At 40.8% G+C, this 25,685-nt stretch overlaps 2 protein-coding genes across 3 annotated transcripts; both read right to left on the minus strand.

Annotated features, from left to right (window-relative positions):
- Positions 1 to 309: 309 nt before the first annotated feature.
- LOC102721609 lies at positions 310 to 1,184 on the minus strand. Its single transcript, XM_040519970.1, has one exon. It carries the CDS (start codon positions 1,035 to 1,037, stop codon positions 630 to 632), a length of 408 nt encoding a protein of 135 aa, XP_040375904.1. The 5' UTR covers positions 1,038 to 1,184; the 3' UTR covers positions 310 to 629.
- A 2,217-nt stretch (positions 1,185 to 3,401) lies between these two features.
- Positions 3,402 to 14,765, minus strand: LOC102721892 (glutamate synthase 1 [NADH], chloroplastic). 2 transcript variants are annotated; one of them, XM_006646144.3, is made up of 23 exons: positions 14,686 to 14,765; positions 13,750 to 14,125; positions 13,541 to 13,660; positions 13,349 to 13,462; positions 13,118 to 13,270; positions 12,933 to 13,033; positions 12,510 to 12,606; positions 11,916 to 12,025; positions 11,680 to 11,783; positions 11,400 to 11,579; positions 10,976 to 11,319; positions 10,806 to 10,870; positions 10,257 to 10,726; positions 9,073 to 9,942; positions 8,408 to 8,562; positions 8,144 to 8,305; positions 6,383 to 7,912; positions 5,933 to 6,151; positions 5,303 to 5,577; positions 4,898 to 5,203; positions 4,474 to 4,741; positions 4,034 to 4,288; positions 3,402 to 3,936 (listed from the first exon to the last, which is right to left on the minus strand). In XM_006646144.3, the coding sequence occupies exons 2-23, from the start codon at positions 14,095 to 14,097 to the stop codon at positions 3,679 to 3,681; spliced, it is 6,504 nt and encodes a 2,167-aa protein (XP_006646207.1). In that variant the 5' UTR covers positions 14,098 to 14,125; positions 14,686 to 14,765; the 3' UTR covers positions 3,402 to 3,678. The 2 variants fall into 2 exon arrangements, with proteins under 2 accessions (XP_006646207.1, XP_015697810.1); XM_015842324.2 differs by lacking the exons at positions 12,510 to 12,606; positions 12,933 to 13,033; positions 13,118 to 13,270; ... (2 more) ...; positions 13,750 to 14,125; positions 14,686 to 14,765 and adding an exon at positions 12,182 to 12,477.
- Positions 14,766 to 25,685: the final 10,920 nt, after the last annotated feature.

Raw genomic sequence — 25,685 nt, forward strand, 5'->3', positions numbered from 1 at the left:
TCATAAATTAATATATCTTGTCAGATATTTTATAAGATGACGTGAAAAAAAAAAGCTAGAAACATCCTTTTAAGAGATTAGAATCCATTTCTTACTAATAGTTGAGATTTCTCATATAGAGCGATAAATCGTATAACTATTATAAAGATGGCAAATCCTCAAATTTTTTATTGCTCAGGGAAGTATTATGTGCGGTTTTCGTTTCCGTAGGACCGTAGTTGATTTGCCCTGCTTTCTCTCTCTCTCTCTCTCTGTTTTGGTCTGCTCAGTCAAACACCTGTGGATCAGTGGGTGTGCACATCTATTGCCATTTTCTCCGTTATTTTTTCCCGGTTTGTAGGGGCAGTACCCTGCTCCTTTTTTTTCTATGCCACGAAGGAGAACTGGGGAACGGCGATGATCGTATTTTCATTTTTCAGTGTAACCAGAAAATTTTCAAGCAACAGTGCAAACGATTTGGCAATTAACGATTCACGGATACTACACCGGTTGCAACAAATACTGCGTATGCTGCCTCCTCTTTCCTCTACGGCGCTACACACATACCACTCCTACGCGTCCGCTGGGTGACCTAGCAAAATCGAATCTTTTAGGTTGTTTGCTAACTAGTGGACATACTGCTGCTTTAGCTAGTTCTCCTGAATCGGCGCCAGCCTACGTGTCCGTGCGTCCCGGCGCCGAGCGGGGCTCGCGGCAGCGCCGCCGACCCCCGCCTTGAGTTCGTTCTTGATCTCCGCCATCCTGGCCTTCCGCCCCATCGCGTTCTGCTCGTTCAGCCTCGCGATCAGCCTCTCCGCGTCCTTCCTCCTCAGCACCACCTTCACCGTCACGCCCGTAGCGGCTGCCGCCGAGTGCTCCGCGCCGGCGCCGCCCCGCCCCGCCGACTTCTCGTCCGGCCGCTTGCGCGCTACAGCGGACGACGCTGCTGGCGCGTTCGTGGCCTCCGCTTTCTTGCAGCACATCGCTCCTCTCCTCCCGCCCATCGTCGCGGCCGCCGTGGCCTCGATGTGGCGCATGCGCGGCGCGGCGTTGCCCATGGCGTGGCGGCACCTGTGCGTCGATCTCAATCGTAGCAAGCTCAGCGGCGCGCGGTGAAGCTTCAGCTGAGCCGAGACCAGCCCGTGTGTAGCCCAGTGGTTACTGCACTGATGCCGATGCGTTGCTCGCGGTCTGCGGCCACCCTGCCTGCCTGGCTAATTTCCCGCGCTTTATAGGTAGCGTGCGCGGCGAAGGGGATGACCGGCTCAAAGGGGCAAAAAGGAAACGCCCGCGCGGTGGAGCCGGAGATCACCCGAGCGTCTAGACCAGGGCAGGGGCAACACTCTCGCGGTCGACGGAGCGAGGGACGCCAGACGTGGCGTGCTGGTCTCGTTGGTACGTGTGACTGACACTGACTCGATGGCTTTGGCTCAATTCTCATTGGGTTTTGGCGGGTTGCGCAGTATAATCTCAATGGAAGAAACCAACATGGTTGGTATAGTATAAAAAATTATATATAAAAACTATTTTTTACTATAGAGATATCTTTTGAGTAATAATGGTTATCTTTTTCTCTCTTCTAACTCTATATATTCTATCAACGGAGAGCATGACACATGCCCCCAAGAAACTAGTGGTTTTTTCTAATAGTGAATTTATGATTTCTTGGTGTATTGGGTGAAGAGAAGACTTAGTTTCTTCGCGAGGAAATCGTTTCTAAGCGTTTTCCTCTCTTTCTTCATTAATTACGTTATCATGTTATCATTTTGATTACGTGGTAAACTATTTAATAAGAATAAAAACCACCATTAATGTACCATTAAGACTGCCCTGATAAGTGCACGTTGTCATTTGCCGATCAAAGCTGATTGTCAACGGCGCACCTCTTGGGGTTTCGTGGCTTTGTTCCTATGGTTCTGCTCGGATTTGACGGCCAACACGCATGTTACATATGTTACTGCAGAGTAGTCTGTAGCATTGGCCAGTGCTTCGGACGTCGTTTGTACGGTGTAGTTGACTACCGCATTTCACAATACGGAGTTAAGCTATTTGTTTGGTTTTCAATACAACTAAAGTTACCCGAAATACATAGAGGTGAATAGAAGTTGAAAGTCGTTGTTGGAAAAGGATGCATAAGCACATTCACAACATGCATGGGATCTCCGAGCTCCAACTATGAAGAAGTCAATCATCTAATAAGAATATCTTCCACTGTGCTAATGCCTCTAGTTGGTGTTGTTACTTAATATTTCAGCTCTTACTTTTTATTTTAATTTTTACATGTTTTTCTATTTATATATCAGTTCAAAACTTTACAATAAACACCATAGGAATCAGAAACTAATATCCCAACTACCCTTCTTTTCTCTCTCATTATCCTTCTCTTCCCACCAACACTTCTCGTCCCATGTTTAGCGATCAATATAGGCGACAGCAAGCTCGAGGCGGCGACGTGGAAGGAGCTCAACGAGCGACCTAGTGGAGGAAAGTGACAATGGCGGAGGTGTTGCTACTGCGAGATCTAGGCTGACAACGAGCTCGATGCATCGAGGCGGGGAGCTCGACGAGGTAAATCAAGCCCTTCTCCCTTCTTGGTTGTTGTCGTTGCTGCTTTCTCCCATCTTCAGTCTCAGAAGTTGGTGCTTTATCTACATTCTCAGTTACAGGGGACCCATGCTGGGGCATGAGGAGGCGAAGGACGTTCATAGCGCGAACTCTCGTCATACCCCTACACCACCCTCTATCAAAACCCCCACGTCCTATAGAAGAGGCGAGTAGCCTAGTGAGGCTACTTGCCCCATCCTCGCTCTCTCCTCCACGACGAATTAGTGGACATGGCATGGTGAGACCCCTCGCATGTCTTCGCACTATGAATGTCCTAATAACTTAAGTCTTTAGGCTTGTTGGTCTGTTGTCATATTTTAAAAATCAAATAGACCTAATTTTAAGTTTTGATAATTGATACTCAACTTATCGTATGTTAATTAATTCTTATTTTGTGTGCTACTCTCTCCGTTTCACAATATAAGACTTTCTAACCTTGTCTAGGTTTATATTGATGCTAATAAATCTAAACATATATATAAATTATATGCATTTTAGAAAGTGAAACAGAGGTAGTACTAATTAGCCAAAACACACTAGAAAAGAATACGCCGTTAGCCTTCTTACTTTTTGGTACTGGCAGGATGCTATTTTTACTCTACAAGCTAAATTGTTCAGCTAACCCGGTTTTAAAAAAAAAGAAACTACTCTCTCTCCATTTCATATAATAAGAATTTTTTTAGCTATAACTAATTCATCTATTGATCAAATATTAGTTGTATATCAGATTTATTAGCATCTATATGAATTTATTAACAGCTATATGAATTCAGATCATGTTAGCAAATCTTACGCTGTGATCGGAGTATATGGCAAGATTAATTGAGAAATTTACATCTATTAATTAAAACAAAACAACTGTACATTATTCAGATTACAAAATGGCATTTCGCCTTGCAAAACATTTTAACTTGAAAGCGAACAAACAGCAGACACCAAAATTTCCAAATGTTTAGCTATCAAAATATATAGAGAGGGCTCTCCTCTTTCCCCTATTGAGCCCGCCGTTATAACTTTTAAAGACAACTTGGTGTGATCAAAGATAAAAATTCTGATCTAATTTAGATTGCTCTGGTCCTGAAAAGTTTGTTTCGCTTATGCAGCAACAGGCTGCACAAAACCTGCACCCGAGGGAGTTATGTCTTCTGCGGCATCTTGTTCATTCCTTGACAAGTACTTGTCTACAGCTGCAGCAGCTTGCCGCCCCTCGGTGATGGCCCAAACAACAAGTGATTGCCCACGTCTGCAGTCCCCAGCAGCAAAAATGCCATCCACGCTGGTTGCAAAGTTTCCAAATTGAGCTTTGAAGTTAGACCGGTCGTCTTTCTCCAAACCCAGTTTCTCAGCGATAGTCTGCAGAAAGCGAAACAGCTAGTTGTTTAATGAACATTTCTCACAAACACTACTCAACAGTATAACTCAATATTAGCTTTGTTTGGGGGAAACTAACCGCTTCGGGGCCAAGGAATCCCATAGCTAGGAGGACAAGATCAGCATCAATGATCTCTGCTGAGCCTTCGATTTCTTTGAACTGGAATCTCCCATCGACTTTCTCCCACTTGACCCGGACTACCTCAAGGGCCTTCACGTTTCCATTTTCATCACCAATAAAACGCTTGGTCAGGACTTCGTAAGTTCTTGGATCGTTTCCAAACTTGCTAGATGCTTCCTGGTGCCCATAGTCAACACGGAAGATTCTAGGCCACTACAAGTAGAAAACAGAAAACATAAGAACATATTCCCAAAATGACAGAAGCAAATCAAAAATATCAAATATAGGTTAAGACGTGATAAGCAACTATATACAAATGTGACTTGTTTGGTATGACAGCTTCCTGCAAGGTAGTAGCCAAGCCAGCTAAACTATCGCATTTATGGACATATATTTACCTGTGGCCATGGGTTATCAGCTGCTCTCTTGCTTGGTGGCTTGGTAAGAAGTTCAAGATTTACAATGCTAGTGCAACCATGACGAATAGATGTACCGATGCAATCTGTGCCTGTGTCACCACCACCGATAACCACAACCTTCTTCCCCTTTGCAGATATGTATCTACCATCCTCCAAGTTGCTGTCAAGTAAACTTTTCGTATTTGCATGGAGGAACTCCATGGCAAAATGAACTCCTGATAACTCACGCCCAGGAATACCTAGGTCCCTGATGAACAAAATTCCACTTAATTGTCATAATTCATAATAATATTTACTCTTGCTGGTATAATGTGTAAGCTCTGTGAACTTGGTGGTCTACAATCACCAGTAGAGCAAGCTAAGATACATAGAAACAATTGGTTCTACATTTTGGATCTGTTACCTTGGTTTAGTAGCTCCACAAGCCAAAATGACCGCATCATTCTCAGAACGGAGGCGCTCAATTGAATACAAAGGATCACTACCTACATGAGCATTCACGACAAATGTGATGCCCTCTTCAGCCATTAAATTGACACGGCGTTGCACAATTTCAATCTTGTCTGTCTTCATGTTTGGCACTCCATACATCATCAGACCACCAATACGATCAGCACGTTCAAACACAGTAACAAAATGGCCCATTTTGTTTAGCTGATCTGCAGCAGCCAAACCGGCTGGACCACTTCCAATGATGGCAACCTTTTTTCTGCAAAACAAAGAGTGTCTCAGATTTTACTTCTAATGCAAATACAACTAAAAGGTCAGTGGAAATTAGACAAAGAAGTTGCCATCTCAAAAAGAATACCCTGTTCTTTGGAGTGGAGGCCGTGGTACCATCCAGCCCTCTTCAAAACCTTTGTCTATAATCGCACATTCTATGCTTTTGATAGATACTGGATTTTCGATAATGCCAAGAACACATGATCCCTCACAGGGAGCAGGACATACTCTTCCAGTAAATTCAGGGAAGTTGTTCGTCTCTAGTAGACGATCCAGTGCTTCACGCCATCTGTTCTGGTGAACTAGCTCATTGAACTCTGGGATCTTATTCCCAAGAGGGCAACCAGCACCAGAGCTTTCCTGCAAAAATATTGAAGAAAATTATAACTAAATGTCATGAAAATAATAATAATGTTCGATGTATAAAACAATAATTTCAATATGTACACACTGCGTAGAGATACTAACACAAGTTTTGATTAAAAAGGTTTGGCTAGTCTACTAACATTAACAAATTTTGAAATAAATATGAAGGCAACAAGCCAGCAGTTTGAGCAAGTTAAGACAGATAATATCTACATACAAGTTATCATAAAGTATTATCAATGCCTCGGCAACTTCTTTCAATGAATTCAACAGAAGAGAAACTGAAAATAATAAACCTTAACCCAAGAACAAAACAATAATAATGAATGGGGATAAAGCTGAATATTACCTGATGACAGAAAGGAGTGCCACAATCCATGCAGCGAGCAGACTGTGTGTTCAGTAGAGGCCCTGGCACTGATTCAATTGCAACTTCCTTCCAATCTTTTACACGTTCATTTGGATCCCGATAAGAAATACTCTCTCGCTCATATGATATGAAACCTCGGTACTTTTTGGCATTGGAAACACGTGTTGGTCGGTTTGTTGATTGCTCAGGTTGCACTTTCTGTAAATTGAAGTGTCTAATTAAGCCAATAAAATTCCAGAACAATGGTAACACAAACCATTGCTACTTTTAGAATAATATTTTGAAGATGGAATATGTGCATTCATATAGTCAATGTAAAATCCAAAAGTTTTGTTTTTCATTTTCATCAACTTGAAGATATGGTCCATTGTTAAATGTAAATTTGTAATAATAAGTTGAAAACTGAAATAGCCTCAGAATATCTCTTACCTTAGTTGTTACAGAGACACCATTTGAAATCTTTGGTTCCTTTGCAAGCTTAGCAGCAGCCTTTTCAGCCTCCATACTTTCCAAAACCCTCTTATAGTCTCTTGGGAATACCTTGACAAATTTTGAAAGAAGAGTATCAAAATTAGAGAGTATATCTCTGGCCACAACACTCCCGGTGTTAAGACGATGCTGTTCTATCATCATTTTCAATGTGGTAATGTCTTCATCTTCCTCCACATGATAGAGGTCAACTAACTCACAGTTGCAGCGGACACTGAATTTCCCATCAATATCATAGACATAAGCAATGCCTCCACTCATCCCAGCAGCAAAGTTTCTTCCTGTTTTACCAAGGATAACCACAGTACCTCCTGTCATGTACTCACAGCCATGGTCACCAATTCCTTCAACCACAGCCTGAGCACCTGAATTGCGTACACAAAACCTTTCTGCAGCCATTCCATTGAAATATGCCTCTCCTTTTGTAGCACCATATAGAGCCACATTACCAATGACAATATTGTCCTCTGGAATAAATGTACTATCTCTTGGTGGGTAGACAACAACTTTTCCTCCAGACAATCCTTTACCGACATAATCATTGCTGTCTCCTTCAAGCTCAAGGGTTATTCCAGGGCAAAGAAAAGCGCCAAGACTTTGACCAGCACTTCCCGCGAGCTTCACATGAATTGTACCTGTGGGTAATCCCTTCATGTGATAACGCTTTGTGACCTCATGACTAAGCATAGTGCCTACTGCTCGATTAGTGTTCTGAATTGGAGTCTCAATGAAAACACGGACCTCCTTCTCTAGTGCAGCTTTTGATAAAGCTATGAGTTTGTTATCTAGTGCCATGTCAAGACCATGATCTTGCTTTTCAACACAGTACTGAGCAGCCCCAGGACGAATCTCTGAAGCTGGTTTCAAAATTAATGAGAGATCAATGTTCTCAAGTTTCTCGTTGCTCTTCACCACTTCTGGATCAACCTCAAGCATGTCAGAGCGCCCAACCATTTCATTAATCGTGCGGAAGCCAAGCTGAGACATGATTTCTCTTAGCTCCTCAGCAAGCATGAAGAAGAAGTTGATAACATGCTCTGGTTCTCCAGCAAACTTTTCTCGTAGCACTGGGTCTTGAGTAGCTATACCAACAGGGCAAGTGTTGGTATGGCACTTACGCATCATGATGCAACCAAGTGTGATCAATGGAGCAGTACTGAAACCAAATTCTTCTGCACCAAGTAGGCAAGCAACAGCTACATCTTTTCCAGTTTTTAACTGCCCATCAGTTTGCAAAATAGCTCGGCCACGAAGCCCATTTGCCACTAGAGTTTGATGTGTCTCAGCCAACCCAAGTTCCCATGGGAGGCCAGCATTTTTAATACCTGTCCACCTTGAAGCTCCCGTGCCTCCATCATGGCCAGAAATAAGAACATGGTCTGCATGTCCCTTTACAACACCACTAGCAACAACTCCAACACCAGCCTCAGAAACTAGCTTTACGCTTATGCGAGCTCTAGGATTTGAATTCTGCAGAGTACAAGAAACAAGAACGTGACTATGTACCAGAAAGCAATATTTCCAATTGCATGCATGTGTCCAAGTTCAATTGTAAAATGATTCATGGCAATTGAGCGATTCATTAACTCATGAGGTTGGTACCATATCTCAGAACTCAATCTAGAACAAACAACTATTCAAAAAAAAAGGAACAAATTGCTTGGCTTCAGGAAACAGGAATGCAGTATCACATTAAGTTACCTTAAGGTCATGGATGAGTTGTGCAAGATCCTCAATAGAATATATATCGTGGTGAGGCGGTGGGCTAATCAGTCCAACACCAGCAGTAGAATGTCTTGTAACTGCAATGTCACCGATAACCTTGTGTCCTGGAAGCTCACCACCTTCACCAGGCTTAGCACCCTACATACATAAATAAAGAAATTATAACAAAAGGTAAATATCCGCAACATCGCAGGTGCTTTCAATAGACTGCTGAAATTAAGTCGTGCACAATGTTGACACCTGAGCCATTTTTATCTGCAATTCATCTGCGTTAGTCAGATAATAGCTAGAAACGCCAAATCTTCCACTGGCAACTTGCTTGATTGCACTTCTTTTTGGATTCATTGAACCATCAGCAAGCGGTTCCATACGAGAAGGCTGTTCACCTCCCTCACCTTCAGAGATGCATTAGAGTTAGTGCATATGGAAGATTATAGATTCTATTCAAAATAGCAAAAGTGTAAAAGGAATAAGTAATATTGAGTTCTAGAGATATGTTAATCAAGAAAGAACAGTTAAATATAGAATAAAATACAAAAAATGCAGACAGATAAATTATGAATTATGCGGTTTGCAGGAAATAATTTTCTGTATAGCAAGAAAAACACTCAATCCCACCAAAGATTGGCATGTTTTGTTTTCAAAAGCTAACACTCAGCACCATCAATAGATTAATTAAAAAAGGATTAGCAAAGAACAGTATAAGTTTCTTGAGTGAAATGCTATAAATACATTTTTGTCTCATTGCATCAAAATAAGTTCATTTGTAGGCATGATTGTGTCTAAAATAAGGGCTGAAAATAGAATGCTTAATATTTTCAAATGTAATTACATAAAAAGTTCTTAGAGCTGATATGCAAATGGTAGCAACTATGGGGGAAATGAAACAAAGTGTTCTAATATACCTGTATTAGATTTTCCTCCAAGTTTGTTCATGGCCATAGCAAGGGCAGTATGTGCTTCCAACGAAATAGATCCATAACTCATTGCACCAGTACAAAAGCGTTTAACAATCTCACTTGCAGGTTCAACCTCGTCCAAAGAAATCGTGTCGGTAGTATCTTTAAATTTAAGCATACCACGCAAATTGCAGGTTTTGTTGAGTTCCTGAATTCGCCTAGAATATTCTTTGTATGCTGCCCGGCTGTTCACTCTAGCAGCTTCTTGTAGTTTTGCCATTGCGAGGGGATCATTGAGGTGAACTTCACCATTTTTCCTCCAGTGGTAGTCCCCTGGATTAGGAAGGGCCTTTGCATCTGCACTTCCTGGTGGAGGTGTTCTTGATGGAAATGCTAACTCATGGAGACGTAGAGCATCACGTGCGAGCATTTCAAAAGTGGCACCTTCAATTCGGCTAGGTGTACCATTAAAACACTTACGGATGACTTCAGAAGACAGGCCAAGAGCTTCAAAAATCTGTGCACCTTTATAAGATGCAAGGGTGGATATTCCCATCTTTGCAAGAACTTTCATCATTCCATAGTTGGAAGCATAGAAATATTTCTTGACAAGTTCTTCCTTTGAGTAGGGTTTCCCATCACTGTTAGGAGGAATCTTTCCATCATTCTGCAAGCACCAAATTGCTTCGATAGCCAAATAAGGGCACACAGCATCAGCACCAAACCCAACAAGGGTGCAGAAGTGATGCACTTCACGAGGTTCAGCGGACTCCACCAACAAACCTACACGTGTCCTCTCAAGATTGTCAACAAGATGATGATGTACCGCACCAACAGCTAAGAGTGAGCTGACAGCAACACGGTCTGAGGAGAATCCTGCATCAAGAATTTAAACAAAACAGTAAGTTTCATGTCAAGAAGGCCTAATGTTGACGTGACATAGACATGGAAATGCATAAGGTAATCGCATGTTATAAGTTATAACTGTGTTAAGGACTGTGCCTACTAACTTAATTTTGATAATTTTGAATACATTATATTGCAAAATTATATGTTTGCAGCAGAATCTAAATGATAATAATATTGTGTTTGACTCAAGCCAGCAAGTTTACAAAATTATGAGTAATTAGTACATGGAAACATCAGCATGGCAGAAGTGACAAGTACTATATATTGAATATATCACTGACCTCTATCTGAGAGAACTAAAATAGTGTAGCCCTTCTTTATAGCTTCCCGAGCTTCTGTGCAAATTCTTTCCAAAGTTTCTTCCAAACCCTTCCTTCCAGACTTCTTTGGATAAGTTATGTCGAGCACCTTGCTTCGCCAACCACGGTAGTTCATCTTCTTGATAGCCTCCATTTCATCAACAGACACCAACGGACCCTCAAGTGCAAGGCGATTGCATTGCTTTTCTGTTGTTTCTAACAAGTCACCTTCTGGGCCAATCATGCACTCCATAGATGTAACAATTTTCTCCCTAATTGGGTCGATTGGCGGGTTTGTAACTTGTGCAAACATCTGCTTGAAGTACTCAAAAGTCAACTTCTCCCTGTTTGACATGACTGCCAAGGGTGTGTCATTTCCCATGGATCCAAGAGCTTCCACTCCTTCTTTAGCCATCGGGAGAAGCAGCATTTCAAGGGCTTCCACTGTGTATCTGAAGTAAAAATAAATTGGAAAATTAAACAAAAAAAACTCAAAACAGCAAAGATAATCTTTGTTCAACACTTGCTTACCCAAAGGCTTTCAGTGGAGTTAAAATTCCATTGACGCCTGCATATTCCTTTTTCTCATTCGCATGCTACAACACATTGTAAAAAAAACAATTATACTGTAGCCGAATTCTCAAATATCCAGTTGAAATTGTAGCTCATTGAAAAATAAATTGTTGAAGCACTGTACTTACTGTGAATGAGCCAGGAATGCTTGGAGCAACTCTCTCAGTTTCTGGCACAGATTCTACAATGTCTTTCAGGTATATCTTTTGTCTCTTGAGCCACTCCCCATATGGGTGAGCTTTAGAGTACTGTGCCTTCAATGCTTCATCATCCACTACAGTGTGGTTCTCGAAATCAACCAACAGCATCATTCCAGGGTTTAGTCTACCCTTTCTCAACACATCTTTCGGAGGAACATCAACAACACCAACTTCACTTCCCATGACTACACGTCCACTGTGTGTCACATAAAATCGACCAGGCCTCAACCCATTGCGATCCAGGGTGGCCCCAAGGTAGCGACCATCAGTAACTGCAGATAAAAGCAGAGTAAGCACAAGTAGTTCAAAGGAAGTGTGTGATCAGGAAAGGGAAAAGGCACTATCTTCTTACAAGATATTAGAGCAGGTCCATCCCAAGGCTCCATAAGGGCAGACAAGAACTCATAGAGAGCTTTCTTCTCAGTTTCCATATTCACATCGTTCTGCCATGCCTCAGGTATCATCATCATCACAGCTTCTGGAAGGCTTCTTCCACCACGGATAAGAAGCTCAAGAACACCATCAAAAGCACCTGGTAGAATTGAAATGATTGTACAAATCTCAAATAATAAGGAAAACCCCTATTTCAAAGTGTACTTAATATTTCACTGTATGAAACAATGAGCTCTTACCTGAATCAGAGGAAGTAGCATCCACAATTGGTAGAATTTTTAAAAATTGATCCTTTGACAGGCCAAGCTTCTCACACTTTAAGAGACCTTCTCGTGCTTTCATCCTACCATGCATGCAAAACGAGTTATCAAACCAAAGATCATAAATAAAATGGCATAGGGCATCTGGATTGATTCCATACAACAAATAAATGGACATTAAAGGGGGCAGACAAAAAAAGATTTAGCAAGATTACCAATTCTTGTTCCCCTTGAGGGTATTGATCTCTCCATTATGACCTAATATACGCATCGGCTGTGCACGGTCCCAGCTGGGGAAGGTGTTCGTGGAGAACCTTGAGTGAACCTGTTTGGATACACAACACTTAGTAATCATATTATACTCGATTCTCGCAGTTATACAATGTTGAACAGAACTTCTAACTGAAGCACCAGCACACTGGAAAAATTAAGCATCAGTTGCATAGAATTTCATGCAAAACAGTTGGGAGCCCTAAGCTACCTCAAACCAAACACAATTTCTTCCCACCACCTAATTGGAGGTCACATCCTGAAGAGTCGGCATAGCAGTCGGCCACAGCAGAACTGCAGCTGGACTCTGCAACATGGTTATCGGGTATCAACTAATAGAGATTTCTAATACTTCACTTAAAGGCATCAAGAACCAGGACTGAAATAGCATATGAATAGAGCAGTGACGGTAAGACAGTTCAAAGTTTGATGCCTGCACAGGAGTGTCTTGATCTTACAACTGCCTTGCTATTATTGGTTCCCATCCGCCGACTATGATCATGACTTTTTTGGTAAGAGGATCAAGGTAATGTATTTACCAGAGCCATATAACTCGTGAAGTTTTCATGACCTAGATCTGCATAGTAGTACCCCTTAAGTTGACATGGCTTAAGCTGGCCCTTGTAGACAATAGTCCTGGAAAGATCACAAAGAAAGCGAACATTGAATTACTCACATGAATATAAGGCAAATAGAAGATTTTTAGACTACAGGATCATTAAGAGAGCTCAAGGGATTTTTTTTTCTCATTAGCCCCATTTCCATTAGAAATTATTTGCTGATGATCCCTTCCACAAGGATTTTTTTTCATTAGCCCCATTTCCAATAAAACATATTTGCTGATGATGCCTTCCAAAAATTAAAAAGAGAACTTGATTGGGAATCGTCCCTTTCATCCTTCAGCTTACTCAGACGTATAGAACTTGAAATTTTGAAGAACATGAAAAAATACGAAGAAGCACCTTGAGGAGAGAGAACACATGTAGAAGTCCCTCTTTCCTCCACGACGGAGATTCAGAGCTGCACGGATAGACACAATCGAGAGCCTCCTCAGGATGTACAACTGTAATAATTCGTTAAAGATTAGTTAAAGACGCAATCCTTTACATATGCATTCGTAAATTCAAATTTGAACTCGTGGAATGACCTGCTGCTCAAAATCGGCCTTCGAACTTGAGCTTTTGGTGAGGAAAACCTGCTCAATAACTGGCTCAGTCTGGAGCGCAGATTCACCTAAGTCTGAGTTGTCAGTGGGAACCCGGCGCCACCCAAGTATTTTATGTCCCAGTGATTCTGCAGCCTGGATTAACGAATAACAAAAACCATTAGTGCACATCACGGCCATATATTGAAAACAGCAAAGGAAGAAACAACTAACCTTCTGAAACTCAGCTTTGCTCCTCTCACGACGCTTCTCATCTATTGGCAGGAAGACCATACCTACAGCATACTCGCCTGGTGGTGGTAGCTCAAACCCAGCATCCTTTGTCACCTACAGGAGTACAAAAGACATCAGTTAGGATGAATAACTGTTGAAACGAACTACCCTTGCCTTAAATTAGAAGCTCGCCTCTCTGAAAAAGTTATGGGGCAGAGCCACAAGGATACCGGCACCGTCACCAGTGTTCTTCTCACAGCCGCAGGCACCACGGTGCGCCATTCTCTCGAGCATCTCGAGGGCGTCATTGACCTGCAGAAGAGCGAAATCAGATCGATATCGCAAAGGTGATATATAGAAGAGAGAAACCTGCAGCGCCGCACTTAGTTCATAGAACTCACCGTCGATCGCTTGTAATCGCCTGAAAGCTCGGCGACGAACCCCACGCCACACGAGTCGCGTTCATGCGAGGGGTCGTACAGTCCAATGCTGCTCTCGGGGAGCTGCGAAAGTGGCCTGACCGCCTCGGCGTCGTGCGCGGCGGCGCGGGGCGGCCGTGCCCCGACGCGCTCCTCGGTAAGCTGGCATCCGCCGACGAAACCGCCCTCGATGGACATGCTTCCCTGTACCAGCCTAGCCGCGCGGTAAGGCGCCGCTACGGAGGAGTGGTTGCGCCGCGCCCTGCGGCCAGCACCCGTGGGCGCCGCGTCGGTGCGGAGCTTGTAGGCCATCCCTTGCGCCGCCGACATGGCTGCACCTCACGGCTCTCTCTGCTACCTGTCATGCGACCATCAAACGACGAGCATTAGACCGTACTCCTCCACTGGTCAAACTTTACCGATCTACACGGAAGAAGAAAACGAACAAAATCACAACCGAAAAATGCAGAGGAGAGGGAAAATAAAGCTGAGAAACAAACAGAAATGCTCAAAGCAATCTCCCTTTCCAACATGTCACCAGCAAAAGCAACGGGAGGAGCTCGTGTCATGCTGCGATGGAACAGAGCAAATGCAAACGAGAAAAAATTACACGCACAGGACAACGGCGACACCCCCGGGGGATGAACAGATCTACCATCCCCCACACGGCGGCTCAGATTCCTCCGCCCCCACACGACCGCACACGCACGAACGCAGAATCAAAGCGAGCACCAGTAGATCGAAACATTAAAAAAAAAAAGCGGAGAGCGCTCGACGCCGCCTTCACCAACCACACGCTACAACGCAACGCATCCAAACCAAACCAAAGCCGAGCAACTTGTTTTAGAAAACCGTCTCCCAATCCTGCCAAGTTGGGACGACGACGAGGAGGGAGGGTGCGTGCGGGCGAGCGGGTACCTCTCGCTCCTGTAGCCTCCCTCCCTACGCCCGGAGATGGAACCGAGGCTGACGCCGCGTCCCGATCCCCCCGCTTCGCCTCGTGGACCTCGACCGAGCGCGGTGTGCCTCCCCCCTCTCTCTCTCTCCCTCCCGGCGGTTTTTTTCCTTGCCGGCGACGGCGGCGAACGGTGGCGAGGTTGGCGAAGGAACCGGTTGGGGACGAAACGGGGCGCCGCCTCTCTCGCTGGTCTCTCGCGGGGCGTGCCTTCCCGTCTCCTCCTCCGAGTTTAGCGGCGACTAGGGCACTGGGTGCCCCTGCATTTATAGACAAGGCGAGAGGGAGGAGCTCGCCGTGCCAACCCAACCCTCTCTCTCTCTCTCTCTCTCTCCCTCTCTCCTCTCCTCGTCTCGCGTCGCGTCCCCACCCTCCCACAAACGCCCAGTATATTTTGGTCACCATTTTTCTTCCCTACGAATTTGCTTATATTTTTTTTGTTTTTTTTCTAACATTGGTTAGTTGTTAGGTGTGACGGTATCTGCATCTCCACGGAAGTATTTTCGTACGGGTCCCCGACAAGATCAGAATTTGGGGTCCAAAGCTTCAGTCCGATGCTAGCTAGAGTACGACTTTAGTACAACCAATGAATGGGAAGTGCGAAACGCATTGACGACATGGCATGGATCGGTTGTTGCTAAAACATTTTTTGTGGTCTTGTAACTTCATATTACTGCACTGTAGTTTGTAGATTGTTCGATTATATATAAAAAAACAAGAACGCTAAATTATATATGCTCGTATGGCTAGCAAAATAAAATTCTGGTGTTAGCAGGATCTCCCATATATGCTAATTGTGTGTGGAAATTAGTTTCGTGATGTTCATTCTATCAAGGTATGGAGGGATGATGACTAAAAAATAAATAAAGGATATCATCATCACAAGGGAGGACAAATGCGCAATACATCCGCGGCACGGGGACCCCGACGAAAGAATTTCTCCCGAATTAAAAACAGGAAAGCGGTTGCAATTTTGCCATCCTCCGTTTGAGCTGGTTTCGCGATCTCTACGCCGCTACAGTCACCGAGAGAGAAAAAAAAGAGATTCACACCGCGAGCTCCGGGCCCACCGCCAGGTCAGCCGCGACCGCGACCTGTGGTGGCAACGGCGGGCCCCACACCTGCTCCTCCCCCGACGAGGAGCAAACGACAGCCGCCCGTGGCGCGTGGGCCCCCACGGCAGACGCCAGATCCGACGGCCAGGGTTCGTCCGGCGCGCCGCGGCCGCGGCCGCCGCCGCCGCCGACGCGGGGAGCCACAGCCGTTTCGGCGATAACCACGCCGCGCCGATAGAGCTTTTTAATCCTCCATCTACTTATCTGATAGGAGTAATTAATTAATAAATTAATTAAACCTCTAGCCCTAGGGGATTTGGTTTCATAACAAAATCCAAACCGCGGTGGATTTTCTGCTTGGGCGAGTCCTGGCTGCGTGTCGCTATCACGTCGGACGGCCACGCCGGAGGCGGCTGGCTCGGTTTCAGGCGGGGAGCGACCGAGCGAGTGCCAGTGTGCAGATGCGGATGGGCCCGGCCGCAGCGAGAGAGTAGGGCTCGCGTGCCAGAACGGCGAGGCGAGGTGCTTTCTGGGGAAAGCTTCTTCTGCACGTGTTCGTTACTGCGACGGACGGATCCGATAGATCCTTATAAAAATGATGCGGTCACACGTTAAATGTTATGGGAGCAAAATTATCAGGCCAGAGGCCAGGGCTTTGCTTCATACGTTTCAAAATGCAATTATTTTTTGTAGTTCGAATTGTATACCATAATATAAGTATTTTTGATACTATTTATAGTATTAATTATCTCATCCATCACTTTCTATTTAAAAATATTCTTATTTTATTCTCAACTATCATTTCATCTTTATATATCTTTTATTCTCAATCTTAACCTGTGTTAAATAACATATAATGTTTATATTTTAGAACGGAGGAAATAGCGTAGAATGCTCCATGTGTAAAAAAACCAACTTGACAACTTCTATTGTTCGAACTCTATTCTAAAATAAATCAACATTTACATTTTTACCTACCGTTGGATCTGTAAACAGATTTTTTTTTTAACTAGTACTGCATCCATCACAAAACGTAAGAATTTTTAAATTATTTAGGAGATATTAAGATTGAGAAGAAAATGTTGTGATGATCTTTAATAAATGAGAAATGAATAGGTGTGAGGATATGTTGGGGTAATAGGAAAAGGTTTTGAATACGGAATGATTGGTGGGATAATTAGTACTATTGTAGTTAGTGTTGAAAACACTGAAAAATCAGTACAAAATTTAAATCACGATATGCATACATTTTAGAACAAATAGAGTAGTCTTTACTTGTTATTTAGGCTATAGCAGTCTCCATGTTTTATTGACTAATGTTCATGTATAGCTATTGTCATCATAGTTATACACACCCGCTAACTGTATTTGTGTGTTTGGTTCTGTTAAACTTGTTATCCATCATACACTGTAAAAATATTACTATGCACTAGTCAATCTACCACGTCACGCTAGAAAAAAAATGCTATAACAAGCTCATATCCAGCTCTAAAATGGTGAAAGTCAAATGATAGCTTTCACCATCACGTTTCATTGATCTAGACAAGTTTCAGTATATATCAAGGTAAGTAGTGAACACGGATGTGAAGATTATATAATACCATCTTGGCAACGTGCAATGACATCAGCATCCCAACTTTTCGTTTTTGCTAATGCATGTACGTCATATTTTAATTTTTTAACTTTGAATTAGAAGTTGATTTTAGGGTTTTTATCGTAGTTTATTTTTTGGCTTGACTTTTAGATCGTTAAGAACACGTATATAAAAATATTATACTCAAAAAAATTGTTTATTTTTAAATATATTGTTTAATTTTCTCTTAAAAAAGTCAAACAATCTTTCCATCCAAAGTTCTAACATCATGGACCTCATGGAAAACAAATCTGAGGAACCAATAGCTGATGTGTTGCGCACTGAGTAGCATATATATTAAGATTCGAAACTTGTCCATCATCCCTATTTTATTGGATTAACTCTCCTCCAAATTTAGCTTATCCTACTGTAAACCAATCAATATCTCAGCACCGCAGAAAATAAAATATGCAAGTGGAAAGCTGTCCCAAGTTAAAAGGACAAGTCATTGAAGTAAATAATAATATTGACATATATTGAATGCAAGTGTGGAAACCTGCGCCTATTCTACGTTGGCCAAATACAGCTACTCTATTTATGTATATTTCCCCCTAGCGGCTAATGCCATTTTATTTATATACCGTAAATACTAGGAACTAGCATGTGGCCCGTACAGATTATGCGGCTAACATTATAGGGTGCCTTATCTTGATAATACTTAATTTTTAATTATTAATTCAAAATTATTTTTTTTCTAAATTTATTTTTACATGAACTTATTTATCTATATTATAAATTTTATAAATTGTACTTGTACATTAACTCTTTTCTACGTGATAATTAATTTATATTTATTTAAATTTTAGATATGTATTTATATGTTGACTCTTTCTCTTAATGTTAACCAGAATTTTATATGTTTCCAAATTATATTTATAGATGGACTATTCCCTCAATATCTATTATTTTAAAGATTTTAATCCGAAATTTAGATTTTCCTAAACTGTACTGACAACATGGACTCTTTTATATCATTTTCTATTTTAGTTCCGAAATTATATTCCTAATTGGATTCTAGATGTTTCTAAATTATATTTATACTTCCCTCAATATAAATTATTTTAAACATTTTAATCCAAAATTGGATTTTTCTAAACTGTATTTACACGTGGACTCTTTTATATTATTTTTATTTTTAATTCTGAAATTGTATGTATAATCAGATTTTTTTTGTTTTTATTAATTAGGATTTTCTAGCCAATGAGAGTAAATATGGTGGTTTCTTTTTTCTATTACTACCGTTGTATTTGCGTGGCTAGATTTAATATATGATAAAAGTTTACTCAAATTATTTGTTTTGGATCTGTATTTGTCGAAGCCTTCAAGCCGCGATCTTGCAGCTAGATTCAATATATGATTAAAGTTTACTCAAATTTATTATGTTTTGGAACTGTATTTGTTGAAGCCTTAAAGACAGTCTGTCACCCGTTTGTTTTTCGGCTAATTCATTCATGGGATTAAGGCATATACTCATACGGGCAAAAAAGGTCCTATTAAAAAAACACGTTAAACTCTTATCTTGTCCGATTAAAAAATAATTTGTTTTCTTCAATTCTGTTATCTTGTCCGATTACCTTTTTTTCTCTTATAGAAAGTTATCTTTCCTCGTACGATTCCAATTTTTCTATTTTTATTATTTTCTCTCGATTAACGTAGGATTTTCTAAACTGTGAGAACGAACGTGAAGACTCTTTTTTCTATTACTTTATATTAGTAATAGATTTCTGGTGAATCTGCGTGAGCATGAATCCCGCTGCTACATTCTAAGAGAATTTAACTTTTTTGCCACTCTTACGAGTGATCAAAATAGATTTGCTCCTCGCTGTCTATGACATGTGAGTCCTTATTAGTTTATAGCGTGTGAATTCAGTGACAAATCTATTATCACCACTCATAGCTGATGACGGGAAAATCGGAACGGTCCTACGGTGGGATCTATTTTCCGCCAATCGTTTGAGACAACTTAATTTAATTTAAAAATGCGAGAAAAAAATAAATAAAAATCATAAACGTGAGTTCATTACTTCCAGAATTCATACATTTACATAAGAATCCTGTTAATTACATCTCCGAGGAGAAAACCCTGATTAAGAATTCCAACATAAATAAATAAAGATTACATGAATGCTATAAAGCAAAAAAGGAAATTTATCCTAGAGCTCCTAATGTTCGTTGAGCCAAGCATGGATGCTTATGGTACTATTTTTATTTGTAAGGTCTGCATTGGCAGCACCTGTAGATGGCATCGTCAGTTTAATGTATTTTCTTTAAGTTATATGCGCAGTCTTATTTTGGCGGCGATGTAATCAAGACACGCCATATGTAGCATATCACAGAATTGGAACAGTTATTTATCGCATGTATTAACAATACGCCAAGACATCATGGTGCTAAGCGAAATGGATTTTCGCTTATCACGATAGTCGATTATCGCGACATTGTTTTGAAGTTATAATATTTCACTTTTATTTTTACTACGGCATATGTGGCTATCAATCTGACCCTCCAAACAAATGGATGTGACATATACAAAGGTCAAAGTAAAATTATTTATGCTATGTATATAGCTTTATTTCTTAGAAAGGGGAAATATTTTAGTTGATTAATTTTGCCTATCACCCATTCCTATCATAAAATAAAGTGATCCATTTATGAATACTCTTTCGCAACTCAAGGCAGGTATTCCTAGCAATTGAACCCCAGCGCGGAGTGTGGCGATGATATATTCTGTTAGCTTATTCTGACGTGATCTTTGGTATTCTTTCTTTTAATTGTGACTCATGGCAGGTATTCGTGATGAGTGAACCCATACGCGGAGTATGGCGATTATATATTTTGTTATGTTATTTTAACTTGATTTTTGTTTCTTTTCATTACGACTCATGGCAGGTATCCGTGATGAAAGAACCCGTGCGCGAAGTCTGGCGATTATATATTTTGTTTATATTTCTTTAATATGATTTTTGGTGTTGTTTCTTTTCATTGCGACTCATGGCAGGTATTCGTGATGAAAGAACCCGTGTGCGGAGTCTGGCGATTATATATTTTGTTTATATTTCTTTAATATGATTTTTGGTGTTGTTTTTTTTCATTGCGACTCATGACAGGTATTCGTGATGAGCGAACCCGTGCGCGGAGTCCAACGATTTCGTTAGCTTTAGGAAGCATGATTTCAACACTTGCTCTTGATCTCATATCAACGGACCGAGTCGAAGAACAAGGAAGATCATACCTGGCATTGTATCAAAAGACCAAGCCAAAGATTGGGGTATTTATACATCCCGTTGTGATTTGTATCAAAAGACCAAACCTACAAACGGGGCTTTGATATGCACTTGTTTTGTAAGAGAGCAATTAGGAGGAGGCCGAAACCAAGAGGACGGCAAGTTGCTTTATTTTCATGGAGCATCGAGGAGGCGTTAGCACTTCACCTGTTCATTACCTTCTTGCCGGCGGAAGCTCAATGGCACCTCCCTCCTGTTTGGAACGATGGAGCAAGGAGGCAGAGTAGCAAGCTTGCAGCAGTGTATCCTGCGAGAGAAAGAAAATGACAGCAGTGTACCAAGCCTCTCCCTTTCTTCTTCCTCTCTTCTCACTTTGCACCTCTATTTATAGGCAAGAGTAGAGCACTCAGATTTTTTTGTGTGCGCAGGCAGCCTTGCGTGTAGTGGGTTTGACTGCATGCATGCTTTCTTTTATGCTCAACGTGCTAATCATGCATGCAGGAAGTGGAGAGAGTGGGCTTGACTTGCTTATGAGTTTTCTTGGATGACAAGTGAGCCCTCTTAATTTGAATAGTTTATTAGTGAATATTTGCTAATCATAAGTGCATGGTGAGGACTTGGTCCTCCACACGTCTATTATTTTTCATGGCTCAACTAGGTAAAGGAGTGAGAATATTTTTCCACTGGTTGCACGTGTTTCCTTCTATTATTGTTTTTAGTTTAAATATTACCTAACATAAACACACACCCCTTTTATTATTTTTTTATTTATTGAGCTCGTACATGTAATATATATATATATATATATATATATATATATATATATATATATATATATTTATCCCATGTCCTTTTTGACGATTTATTTCTTGCGCTCAAGTCAACGATGATATGCGTGTCGATTACAAACATATGGGGCATTTCTTTATTTCGCAACAGCTAACCTGTACATATATAAAAGATTTTATTTATTTTAGGCACCGCTGGAAATAAATATTATATGGTCTGTGTATTTTTTTCTCTTTTTTATTGCCTGTTGAGTATATGATATTCCTCGCGGCTGAATATACACATATTTTTTCGCCACACGTATATTGAATATATTTTTTATCCATGTTGTGAATATTTTTATGCACGCCACGTGTCACGCCCCAACCCTAGGAACCCCCCTAGGTCGGGCCTGTGCTCTAGGACATCAAGACTTCCCTCACACAACCAACACACGTCTTTTCTACGCACTTTGTCCTCACTCATGCGCACCCACCCGAGAAATGACTTCCCGGCCGGAAAAGAAGTTGCAACTTGTTAGTATGAGTATCTATCAAATCCTATTAAGCCTTGGGCTGGGATGTTACATACACCCACGCTCTACCCTAGGAACCCCTAAGCCTTGGGCTAGGATGTTACATACACCCACCCTCTACCCTAGGAACCCCTAGGTCGGGCCTGTGCTCTAGGACATCAAGACTTCCCTCACACAACCAACACACGTCTTTTCTGCGCACTTTGACCTCACTCATGCGCACCCGAGACATCCCAAAATTGCTCCAAGCCAAGCACACTTAACCTTAGAGTTCTCTTGAGATAAGCTTCCGGAAAAGAAGTTGCAACTTGTTGGTATGAGTATCTATCAAATCCTATTAAGCCTTGGACTGGGATGTTACACCACGAATATTTTTATCCATGCCACGAATATTTTTATCCACCCCGCGAATATTTTTATCCACGTCGTGAATATTTTTATCCACGTCGTGAATATTTTTCTCCACGTCGCGAATATTTTTTATCCACGTCGTGAATATTTTTCTCCACGCCATGAATATTTTTATCCGGGTCGCGAATATTATTATCCATGTCGTGAATATTTTTATCCACGTTGTGAATATTTTTATGCACGCCGTTAATATTTTTATCCACGTCGCGAATATTTTTATCCACGCCGTGAATATTTTTATCCATGTCATGAATATTTTTATGCACGCTGTGAATATTTTTATCCACATTTATTTTATACAACCTTTCGATCATTTCTATCATTTAGTCTGGTTTATTATTTAAATATTAAATTCGTAGCGCATCAGGAACTATCTATGTAATTATATTTAATCCCGAGCCAAAAACCGCGTCAACAATAACATCGAAAAAAAAGTTAAATGAGAGTATTTGCATGACTTCTATCAAAACCGTCGCATATTTACTGTAACTGATTGGCCCTTGAGCTAGGAGTAGAGGCGTTGGCGTTGCTGCTGGTGCAGTGGTGCTGTCCAGGAAACATGCGGATCCCTGGGCCCACAACTCCACAAAGCACACGCAGCTGGGCCCCACGCAAGTTACATGGCAGTGTTCAGCATTGCCACGGACGTGCCTGCTGTAATCCAATCCATCCAAACCAAGGCCACATGCCGACGTGACGCATGAGCATTTTGGGGAAAAAACACTCAAAAAGGGGGCATGGTTGACCCACGGAAACGATGCGCACAGTGGCACCGGGAGATGCGCTCACACGTGACGCCCTCCTGCCTTGTCTGGTCCCATTTCCCTTCTTCCTCTCGGTTTCTTCACGAGGCTCTCTCTGTCCTTCTGCCTACCGCCCAGGCGCCACGTCCAGATGCAGGTGCCCTCTACAGCTCCTCCAAGCTCTTGCTTCGTGCTAACTAAAATTATCTTTTGTTTCTTTTATTTACTTAAAATAAGTTTATTTGTAGTAATTATTGTATGAGAGCTTATAAAAAATAAAAAGTAAAAATATCAAGATTTAATAAGTTGAAAGGTAATTTTTTTAATTACAACAATGTATAAGACAAGTTTTTTTTCGAAATTTCACTGGGGGGAGAGTTTCCCCACCCGTAAGAAACAGGAATGTGGGTACAGGGATCGGTTGCATTGCCGTATTAGCTACAGCAAGGCTCAGGACAGATTTCCAAAGATCGGTTACATAACGGTCCTCTACTTTAAATCTTTCAAACCACAAAGTTACGTCTTGCACACATAGTCATAGCAGCTTGGACGGACAAGTGAAAAGTAAAATTATTTTGAGGCTCGTAGGGTATGGGATGAGTGCATTGGAGAAAGTAATTAAACAAACTAAATACATATAACGTGAGTATTTTTGTTCTCGTTTTTTACTTTGTGAAACTCCGGTCGAATTTTCATACGTTTTCTCGGAGAACTCCAAACAAGGATGCACACTTGGTCGACAGATCCAATGAGAAGTTTTTTTTTGTTAGATTTATTTGCAAGGGGGTGCATTACTGATTGAGCATTCCCATGCTTATCAAGCAATTCGGGGGGTATTTCCAAAGTTTGCCGTTTTTCAAGGCGAATGCGCAGCTAGTCTTCACATGGCATCGTGGGCATCCCATTGGACAAGTGAAATGGCTATGAAACTCTGTATTTTATCTCCACGGGCCAAGGCTGGAGTGAGTGAGTAACACATACTACGGCCTGCGGGTGGTACTCATGGTGAAATCGTCCATCTCATATCAAGTAGCACTGCGCATGCCAGAAATATAGTGTACCAGCTCATGGCTCATGTACTAAATTAGTTCGAAAAGTAATACTCCCTCGGTCCCAGATTATATGGGATTCTAACTATTCACTGATAATTTTTAACCATTTGTCTTATTTAAAAATTTAGTGCAAATATAAAAATTTATAATTAATACTTAAACTACTTTTAATAATAAACAAAATAATATTTTTAAAATTTTTTAATAAAACGAGTAGTTAAACATTACAAACAAAAAGTCAAAATCTCATATAATATGGGACGGAGGGAGTATTTTTTTTTTACATTTTGTACCATGGCAAGTGATTATCAAAATTAGATAAGAAAGGCTTAAGTTTACTTTAGGTCAGCCTCAATGGGTTTAATCTCATTAAATGGTATGTCACATAGACAAAAATAGTGATGTGGCATATATTTATGATAAGATAAATGAGTTGAGTTTCATGTGATGAAACGTGGTGTATACAAAAACCTAGACTATAAAATTGTACTGAAATCTCCACAAAGAGTAATTTGTTTCATCTTCGTATATTTAATCAATTTATATTGGTTAATTAGGTACAACATTTAAGTGATATGTTAGACTATAAAACTGTGAAATAAAATTTTATATTAAGAGTACATGTTTCATTGACCCATTCAAATATGTTTTAATAAATAACACTATTAAAAATAGCACGATAAAAATATGACTGAGAATGATCGATAAGCACGGCCCCCGCATCTACCTACTACATGCACACAGCACATTTGTTGGACAACCGGATTTTAACTTAATGGGTAAAGTCACACATCGATAACTCTATCATCGCACTAATTAATGATGTTTCCCTTGAAAAAGAATTGATAATAAATGCATAAAGTATATCCGTATGTGTTTTTGAAAGTGTGCCAGTTTAGATTAGATCTGCCATTACATCACATTAAAATGATTAATTACTCAATGTATACATGGAGCATAATAGTAATGGAGTGATTAAGCTACGGTAATAAATAGTAAAAATAATCAATACGTAAAACTCTTAAATCGGTATTTTGTATTATGTGCGGCTTAAAAGACAGTACTATATAATAGCGTGAGAACAATAAATTACTCATTCCATTTCAAAATAACTTAAATTTTCACCTTCCCACACATACCAATACAAAATCAAAAAGAACAAATAAATTTACATATTTTAAATATAATGGTTTAGTAGTATCACTTAATATAGCTATAATATTTTAGGATAAAGGTAACTCTAATGCCACAAACTCCAATATAATAATTACTCATAAATAATTTTATCTTTAATAGTAAAAACAAAAAATAAACTTATTTTAGACCAATGATAATAAAAATAAACTTATTTTTATAAAAAAAAGAGTATAAAATATTTAAAATAACTGTCCACCATAAATAAGCTGAGTGCTGATACAGTACTCGAACAACAGCAAGTCCAATCGCCTCCCCTCCACATGCTCCTAGGGGACCAATCATTGCTTCCCTGCAAGTTGGTGAAAAAAGAAAGGGTGAAAAGAAAGCAAACATGCAGTGGGCCCC

Source organism: Oryza brachyantha, chromosome 1 (genome assembly GCF_000231095.2).
Source record: "Oryza brachyantha chromosome 1, ObraRS2, whole genome shotgun sequence".
NCBI classification, from domain to species: Eukaryota; Viridiplantae; Streptophyta; class Magnoliopsida; order Poales; family Poaceae; genus Oryza; species Oryza brachyantha.

Excerpts from the sequence above, each read along its gene's own strand:
- LOC102721892 (XM_006646144.3), bottom strand. The coding sequence starts at position 14,097 with ATGTCGGCGGCGCAAGGGATGGCCTACAAGCTCCGCACCGACGCGGCG. Across the intron at positions 12,026-12,509 it reads TCACGAGTTATATGGCTCTG|GTTCACTCAAGGTTCTCCAC; the intron begins GTAAATACATTA and ends GTATCCAAACAG. Across the intron at positions 10,871-10,975 it reads GCATTCCTGGCTCATTCACA|CATGCGAATGAGAAAAAGGA; the intron begins GTAAGTACAGTG and ends AATGTGTTGTAG.
- LOC102721609 (XM_040519970.1), bottom strand. The coding sequence starts at position 1,037 with ATGGGCAACGCCGCGCCGCGCATGCGCCACATCGAGGCCACGGCGGCC.